The 8,586-nt window shown below is 39.5% G+C and overlaps 1 protein-coding gene across 3 annotated transcripts in view; it reads right to left on the reverse strand.

The window, feature by feature from the left end:
* Positions 1 to 8,369, reverse strand: part of LOC107758493 (small G protein signaling modulator 3-like) — an 11,174-nt gene extending 2,805 nt beyond the window's left edge. For 2 of the 3 annotated variants that reach the window (XM_016576228.1, XM_016576230.1), the window contains exons 1-18: positions 8,285 to 8,369; positions 8,095 to 8,183; positions 7,888 to 7,951; positions 6,960 to 7,171; positions 6,505 to 6,612; positions 5,701 to 5,844; positions 5,406 to 5,601; positions 5,137 to 5,282; positions 4,776 to 5,009; positions 4,474 to 4,656; positions 3,503 to 3,658; positions 3,362 to 3,416; positions 3,180 to 3,229; positions 2,937 to 3,089; positions 2,761 to 2,831; positions 2,626 to 2,674; positions 2,433 to 2,518; positions 2,220 to 2,342 (exon numbers count right to left, since the gene is read on the reverse strand). In XM_016576228.1, coding sequence (XP_016431714.1) covers positions 2,220 to 2,342; positions 2,433 to 2,518; positions 2,626 to 2,674; positions 2,761 to 2,831; positions 2,937 to 3,089; positions 3,180 to 3,229; positions 3,362 to 3,416; positions 3,503 to 3,658; positions 4,474 to 4,656; positions 4,776 to 5,009; positions 5,137 to 5,282; positions 5,406 to 5,601; positions 5,701 to 5,844; positions 6,505 to 6,612; positions 6,960 to 7,171; positions 7,888 to 7,951; positions 8,095 to 8,183; positions 8,285 to 8,291 — 2,126 coding nt within the window. In that variant the 5' untranslated portion in view covers positions 8,292 to 8,369. The remainder of the gene's footprint in view (positions 1 to 2,219; positions 2,343 to 2,432; positions 2,519 to 2,625; positions 2,675 to 2,760; positions 2,832 to 2,936; positions 3,090 to 3,179; positions 3,230 to 3,361; positions 3,417 to 3,502; positions 3,659 to 4,473; positions 4,657 to 4,775; positions 5,010 to 5,136; positions 5,283 to 5,405; positions 5,602 to 5,700; positions 5,845 to 6,504; positions 6,613 to 6,959; positions 7,172 to 7,887; positions 7,952 to 8,094; positions 8,184 to 8,284) is intronic. The other variant, XM_016576229.1, reaches the window with a different exon arrangement.
* Positions 8,370 to 8,586: the final 217 nt, after the last annotated feature.

An 8,586-nucleotide genomic window follows, 5' to 3' on the forward strand; every position in this document is an offset into this window, starting at 1 on the left:
TGAGAAAACGAGCGCAGCTGATTTCGCTCCCTTGGCGACGTGGCAAAGGGATCTCATTACAATATTACCGCCCCTTAATCTGTAAGTTTACACCCACAGCACCGTCATTGTATTTTCACAAGCGACAACGGTGTACTAGTTCTAATGCCATGGCGAAAGTTTTAATCAAAACATGCTAACGGTTTTATCATTGGCTATCTATTTAGAGTCCCAGCATCAGAAGAGACAAGAAAGTAGGGCTGTCAAAATGACTGAAAAACTAAATTCGAATTTTCCACTTAAATATTATCAAAATTCGAATTATATTCAAATTTAAAAGGCATAATTTCAGTTAGGGGGAAAAAAAGCTTTTGGCTTCTCTCCTGAGGCCACAAGAGGGTGCATCGAGCAAAATATTATGCACGTTTCTTCAAAGCGTAATAAAATAACACGACTATCTTTGGACTCTTGTTTTCCGCTATATATTGAATGAACAACGTAGCAGCGCTGCATCTAGTGGGTTGAACTGGATAGGCTAAAAAAAGCATTAAAATGCAATGACACTTACATTGTCGTCGCATTTCGTGCGCCACTGATAAGGCTGCCTCGTTCTGTGTGAACGGCTTGGTTTCAGTTTCGCTGTAAACAAAATATTCACCACACTGATGCTCTTGTTTTCCGCTATATATTGAATGAACAACGTAGCAGCGCTGCATCTAGTGGGTTGAACTGGATAGGCTAAAAAAAGCATTAAAATGCAATGACACTTACATTGTCGTCGCATTTCGTGTGCCACTGATAAGGCTGCCTGATGGCTGACGCAGACCTAAAATTCGAATGCAACGTTTTTGCATTCGAATGTAGATTTTTTTTTTTAATTCACGAATATTTGAAATTCGAATTTTTTTTTGACAGCCCTACAAGAGAGTAGTGGATTTATTGATTTATTTAATGTATATTGCTGCTGCCACACAGATCTAAAATAAACATGTGATTTATTTCCCAGCTGTTTACTTTCACAGACATAACCGACTGTTTTTGTAACTCATGTGCGTTTTTAACGTAAACTTGTGTGTGAATGAGAACTTAGTTTAGTACTCACATGCTGTGACAGCCGCTTTCTGTCCGTGTGCTTCGGACGTGTGCACTCAGAAAACCATATATCATAAGTTTAAACTAATATTTTTTTAGCAGGTACGAGCTGTAATTGCGCAGCTCTATTCTGGAAAAGGGGGCAGGGAGCAGCAGCTCATTTGCATTTAAAGAGACAGGCCCGAAAAACGAATGAGAGCTTAGTTTAGTACTCACATGCTGTGACAGCCACTTTCTGTCCGTGTGTTTCGGATGTGTGATCTCAGAAAATCATATATCAAAAGTTTAAAGGCAGAGTAAGGGATTTCTGGTAGCCAATGTTTATATTTCTTTTAAGACTAACATATTGATACTAACACCCAAAAAACTTTAATTTTGATTTCATGGGGACTTTAAATACTTCTTGAGTTCCAGGCACGCAAACTTCAGAAAAATAATATTTATGGCAGGTATGTTCAATGCAGTTGTTTTGACAGAAGGAAACAAGACACATTTCTAGTTATTCTAATTATTTGTTCTTCAGACATTCCTCTTTAAAAGAAAATAAGTATCATATTTATGCAAAGTGACCCACATTTGGTTTTTGACCATTGAAAATGTGTACAATTCAACAGTTTACTTCTGGAGCCATATTGAATTTCCAATATCTCTGGAACGGAACCATACAGGGCCTTAAAAATGAAGATGCCAAAGGGAAAGTTTGTTGAGACCCAATATCTAAAAGGGCATTAAGACATCTTTAATACGTCTTGAGTTACAGGCAAGCAAACTTTGGGGGGGAAAAAATTTGAAAAATGCTTTTTCCCCATTTTCGAATGGTCACCATTGGCATATAATGCAACAAAGACTGCTAAAGCCATCAGATTTCACTAACAGAGCTACCAATCTCTGTAAAAATTACATAACGATGCTGCCACCTTTTTTCAGTTTTACCCCACTGCAATTTGTCTCTGAATCTCAGATTAAAATTGTCATTTTGACCCCTCTCTATAAAACTAAAAATTTTATAGTAAATGTAGATCAATGGTTTAATATTTTGGCTTTCATCACTATATATATGTTTATCTTTTATTGAGAACAATATTGACAAAATAAACAATTTGAGCCGGGAATTGAGCCGGGAATTGCTTGCAGAGGCTCAGTCTTACCTGAGTTCACACTTTATCTGAACCCAGCCAGGACTGCGCAGGAAGGACCAGGGATGGTACCATTTCTCCACGGCATTCATACTGGAACACAACACCTCCAGCCACAGGTGCAGCACCTGCTCACTAACACAACACACGCAGATTATGCACGCACGCTTGCATTATGGGAAAAGAAAACAAAACAAAGATGGTGTGACCGCAGGTTTGACTTACTTTAAGCCCACACAGATGAGTGAGCGAAACTTGATGTCCATCTGAACGTGTGCAGTGTCGTGGCTCATGTTGACAGACTGCACTGCCTAAGATGACAGACAGAGAGCGCTCGGTGAACAAACGTAAAACCAGTGCTCAACCACCCTAATCGCTGATAAAACATTTTCAGGTTTCCTCATTTTGTTAAACTCACCCTGTAAAGAAGCTCTTCAGGCGTGAGCACCTTCCCATCTTCATCTAACCTAAAGAGATGAAGCGGCTATCATATCAGCAAAGCACCATTATGAAAATTAGAGAAGGTGAGATCTTATGTAACTACACGTCTCACCTGTAGGTCTTGCAGAGCACCAGTCTGGAGTAGACCGAGTTGAAGTCTCTCTCCACTTCTCTGCTGGCTGCCTGGGATCAACACACACACACACGCAAACACAACTCTTTCACTCACTTGACATATATGTATCTAAATGTATATAACTTTCTATAGGAAACACAACCTGCTCCTACCTCCTCGATGAAGAGCCAAGGGTGACAGGGTCCTCCCAGTATGGAGGGCTTCTTCAGGCCGTGCTGAAAGATGGCCTTAAGAGCAGGACACAAAGTGCCTCTGACCAAGTCATTCACTGCCTCAGTTACAGTATCATCTCCAGCCAGAGAGTACTGAACGACAAGAACGTGTGCATGAGACAGTTAAGTCGTTTATCCCCTATTAACAGGAATTCAGACACATTCCAAAAGCAAAGCTATTACCTCTTTACTTCGTTCATCCAAGACTTCCACAAATTTGGCAGGAAACCAGCCTAATGGGACAAAAGGTTTGTGGGAAATACTGGTTGGTGTAATGAGTTGTATGTAGGTTATAAGTGCAGTTGGAACCATTTCTGAAAATCAAAGAAATGTTCAATGCTTGTTGTAAGCACATCTCAGCTCACCTCTCAGGCCGTTCAGCTCTCCAACCCAGCAGTGCTCATCTTTCTGTGAGATGATCTGAGAATAAACACAGAGATACAGTCAAGGAACAAAGGCAAGGCATCAGTTAACATGTTTAGATGACAGAAACAGCAGGTGCTCACTGTGATGATGTCATTCTTCCGAAAGCCCAGTTCATCATCGTCATGCCGCTCAAAGTCCAGCAAGGCTTTGGCTCGTCTCCGACGATTCCGAGACACAACCAGGAAGTTCTCGTGATCCCTTTGATGACTCTCCATAGAATAGTCTGGAGTCAAATCCTAGAGAGAGAGAGCGAGAGGGAGACAAGAAATGTATAAACAAATGTTAACAAAAATATAAAAATGTAATGGGCTGAAATAAAAATATTGCTACTACTACTTATTATTATTATTAAATTAATTACAACACATTTTTGTAATTATTATTATTAATAAACATTTACTATAATTATTATTGTTTTATTATTATTATTAGAATACACAATCATAATACGAATAATTTATAAAATACTATTTATTAATAAATAATAATAATAATGGCAAAATAAGCTACACAGATATTTGGTGGTAATAATAATAATAATCAACAACAACAACAACCATATTAATGATTAGTATTATTCCAATACTGAAAATATTGTAATATTTATTCAAATATTGCAATAATTACAATTATTATCAATATTATTATTAAACAAACAAACAACAATACTGATTACTACTACTATTATTATTATTAATGGAAAAAAGTAAGCTGGACAAGAGTTTTATTTTCCAACTTAATTTTAATATGGAAACTACAGAGAGAAATTCAGCATTATCAAATGAGATGTCTGGTTTGACATCTGACTACTTAATGGTTATAATTGATTAATAACTCGAGACTCTCCATGACTCATGGTGGTCTGTTTACTGGGAATGCCAGTGTGCAGCTAATTTCTTGATGCATAGGCCTAATTTATACAAACAAAACAACTAAGTGAGTCATCAGGTACATGAGTCAGTGTTGCGGTTTCAGTGCAAATGTTCTGTTTCTAATTGAATTATTCCTGACAGATTCTAAAATGTGATTCATGTGATCGAGTGGCTCTTACAGTGCTGCAGTTGCGGGGATCCAGGCAGTGAAAGTGCTCTGCAGTCTGACTGATGGCTTCTCTCAGTGCTGCCACCAGCTCCGTCTGTTTAATGTTTTTGGCCTTCAGCGCCTCCACCTCGTCCTCCCCCCAGAGAAGCGAGCTCAGGGTGGATTTCCTACGCAAGCCCTGTCTGCGGACCACCTGAACAATGACACACACCTACGAGTGAGCCTGTGTTCACATTTTGTATATTGCAAATAAAGTGTGTCAAAATGTGGCCATCACAGATGATGATCCAAGATGCTGTTCATGTTCTCAACCTTGTTGAGGTTGGTGTGGAGGGAATGGGAGTTGCCAGAGTTGAGCTGGGCCTGCTCTGCAAGGATGTAGGCAAGATGCTTGTGTCTGTGTGCATCCAGGCTTTCCTGAGACAGAGATCCTGCCAGACGCACAGCCTCGCCCAGCACTGCCGCCCCGTCCTCTAATTGACTGGGCAGATCTGAGAGTGTGTTAAAGATGGATGCCGAGTTCTCAGATGACACCAGTTCTTCCTCCTTTACAACACAAAAAGAAACCATTATTATTGACGGTGTGTCAAATCAAACACTCATCGCTGCCTTGTTTAACCATCGAAGGCTTAGCTAACAGAAAGATAGAAGTCTTTGAATAAAGTTAAACAACCTTGATCTTCAGCATGCCCAGCGTAACCTGGAAGAGCACCACTGAGCCCTCGTAGAAGAGCAGGTCCCAGATTCGCAGCAGGATGCGGATGTCCACCACACTGGCAAAGGCAGTGAGGAACCAGTGCAGCGTGATTAAAGAAAGCTCTGAGAGGGAAAACATTTGAATGCTTTTTTACTGAACATATTTTGGAGGAATAAATCTTTGGAGCAAAACCGATTTTAAAAAGTATCCTGCGTTAAATATTTTTGAGGCTGTTCGTGTCTCACCAATGTCATGCTCCTGTAGCAGCTGGTCTAGACTCGGCAGATACTGCACTATGAGCTGTCTGAGCACGCGCTGGTCAGTCTGAACTCCCAACAGCGTGGAGGAGAAGTATGAGGGAGGCAGCAGGTCCTCTATCAGAGCACACATCATCCACAGAGCATCCTCCTCCTCCAGAAACAGCAGCAGACAGGACACCACCTGTATCAAAGACAAACACACACACCTCAGAGTCTGACACCCGATGAGCCAAATGGTAGGCAACAGAGAGCCAGAGTCTGTGATTAGGTCGCTTCCCACCATGCCTGTGCCCTGACAGTAGCCGATGTCTGGATACAGCCACGCCAGCCCTCTCAGGACCCGCCTGAGCTTGGGCACCCCCACACTCAACAAGGTGCTGAAGCACGCATTAGTGGGCATGGTCCGCAAAAGATCCTTTTCTATCTGCAGCACAGACAGAGAGACAAGCATAATAAAAACAATACTGGAACACAGCTATGTAAAGTCTGAGGTGTATGCATGAAAGAATTTGAGCTTTCAATTGAAAAGAAAAACTTCTAATGAAGTAATCAAAAATCACAAATAAAATGCTTATCAATGCACCTGCAACAATCCCCAAATGAAAAAAAAAAAAAAAAAAAAACTATTGAAGCAGATGTGACAAATTTAAAGTAGCTCGGTTTTTAAAAGCATACCTTGAGTTGCCTTTTTATGTGTTTATTTATTTTAAGATACTCTAATAGCCATTAATTTAAAATGTTAATTTAAAAAGTTGTACGTATGTTTGTAACCCTAAATGTAAACCTACTGATATATATATATTTAAATGAAACATTTTCATTATTCATCAAACTGAAAAAAAAAGAACATTTTTAATAAGCTTTTATTTATACATTTATTTTGGCATTTTTGTCTTTATTAAGATAAAGGAAGTGAAGTGGGAGAGAGAGGGACAGGATCTGGAAAGGTCCACAAACCAGGACTCAAGCTATTTTTTTGCAGGATTCTCAGAAAGCTCAACAGAACAGCATTTATTTGAAATTTAAGTCTCCATTTCAAATAAATCTCTGACTACATCATATCTGTGGCAGAGATGACACGTACCTGTTTGGCTGCTGTGGTGTCATCATTAGAACTGTTTTTGACGATTTCCCTGTAGGAAATTTCGGATGTTCTCTTTTTCTGCAGGGCCCCTGACAAACGCATCCATAACTGAGGGAATGTATATGAAAGAGACAATGAGGAACATGAAAGATAAACACACAAAGATCCAGCAGAGATGCAGTTGGAAGATCTTGGAAGAAACGCACCGCTGTTCTCGTGGGAATCTCTGAAAATAGCAATACAGCATAAACAAGATATTACCAAGACATCATGTCCTATTTCAGTGACACTAAGAATCCCTCAAGCATTAACATGGTTGCCATGGGAACATTACATCAGCAGATTAGTCGCCTGATGGTGTGTAACAATACAAAGACAGCCTTAAATATGTGGTGAGGTAAAAACACAAACAAAAGCACATTTAGAGGGTTGATAAACAGGTTCTCAGTGCTAACCTGTGGTCTCATGCTGTGTGGTATGCACCCCAGCACAAGGGTCCGAAGGCGGTCAGAGGGAGCCAGGGTGGGGGAGATCTTATCCCATGTCAGGTCTCCTACAGTGTGATTGTGCGTGAACTCCAGATGGGCTTGCCAGCGAAGTCTTTGCTGAGGGTCCTCTCTCTGAGGAGCTCCCTCACCACGCTGCCATTTACTTGTCTCAACCCCGTCTGAAACAGAAAAAACTCTTAACTCCTGACAAATATGGGACCTGCTTTTAAAAGGGCTTGACATTAAGCATTCCAGGAGGATACCCCTCTTTTTAAACCTTATCACCTCTGTTGTCAAAAGTCACCTGTGACAAACAAAATATCTATAACAAAGCTTCAACATAATAAACTCTACCATTTGAGTTTGGGATCAGTAAGAATTTTTGGTCATACTTTATTTTAGTCCGAATTCTCGCTATTAATAAACCATTAACTACGACTTTCGCCTCAACAAACTCCTAATTTGCTGCTTATTAATAGTTAGCAAGGTAGTTAAGTTTAGGTATTAGGATGTAGAATATGGTCATGTAGAATATGTGCTTTATAATTACTAATAAACAGCCAATATGTTAATAATAAGCATGCTAATAAGCAACTAGTTAACAGAGAGAATTGGTCCCTATACTAAAGTGTTACAGAATGTTTTAATGTTTCTGAAAGAAATTTATTTTTCTCACCAAGGCTGCATTTATTTAATCAAAAATACAGCAAAAACAGTAATATTGTGAAATACTATTATTATTTAAAATAATTAAAGTTCAGCCTAGTGCATAAATTCATTACAATGTAAAGATAGATTTAGTTCTTTAGTTGTTTTTTTTCTGTGGTTGTTCTAGATATGTGTTAAGGTTGAGCCCTGTTCAATTTTTTATGAGTGCTGATATTCCCACACTAACCTTCACTATCAATCCGGAACCCAAATTCATCATACTGCAGTTCTGCTTCCATATTGGGGTCTTTCTGCAACAGTCAGAACAACATCTCTGAGAAATGAACCACTTCCCATAACAATGATGATGTTACAATAACAGAATAACATTTATCTGCCACTTAGAGCATTATACACAAGCAACAAAAAAGAAAAAGATATAGGAGTAAACTACCTGACAGTACTTTGCCAAAATGTCCTGGGGCCACATGCTGGGTGTGAGGGCCGAAAAAGGGCCCCCTGGGGCTGGAGTGTAATTACCTGCTAAAGAGAACAGAAAACCATGTGAGGGGATTAACTGACAATAAACAAATACAACTATGCTTCCATTTTTATTTCATGTATTCATGCAGCAGTAAGCTTACTTGACATGGTCCTGGAGTTTGAAGAGTGCTTCTTTAGCGTCTAAAGAGAGGATTCCGGCTGGAGCAGGTCAGGTCAAGGTTCACAGGCCCTAGATAAGGAGACCAAAACAATACAAAGCCATTCAAAGTGCGTAATTACTCAAGTGATCATTGCAATTCACAGCCTCTGGAAATAATCACCTCAAAATAGGCGTTTAAAAGACTGAACTAGGCAGAATATCATATAACGTCACTTTAGTGCAATTAAAAAAAGAAAAAAAAAAAAGAAGTCTGCTATGAGGAAGTCAAGAGTCCGAAAGCTT

Source organism: Sinocyclocheilus rhinocerous, unplaced genomic scaffold, assembly GCF_001515625.1.
Source record: "Sinocyclocheilus rhinocerous isolate Xijiao unplaced genomic scaffold, SAMN03320098_v1.1 scaffold83, whole genome shotgun sequence".
Taxonomy (NCBI): Eukaryota; Metazoa; Chordata; class Actinopteri; order Cypriniformes; family Cyprinidae; genus Sinocyclocheilus; species Sinocyclocheilus rhinocerous.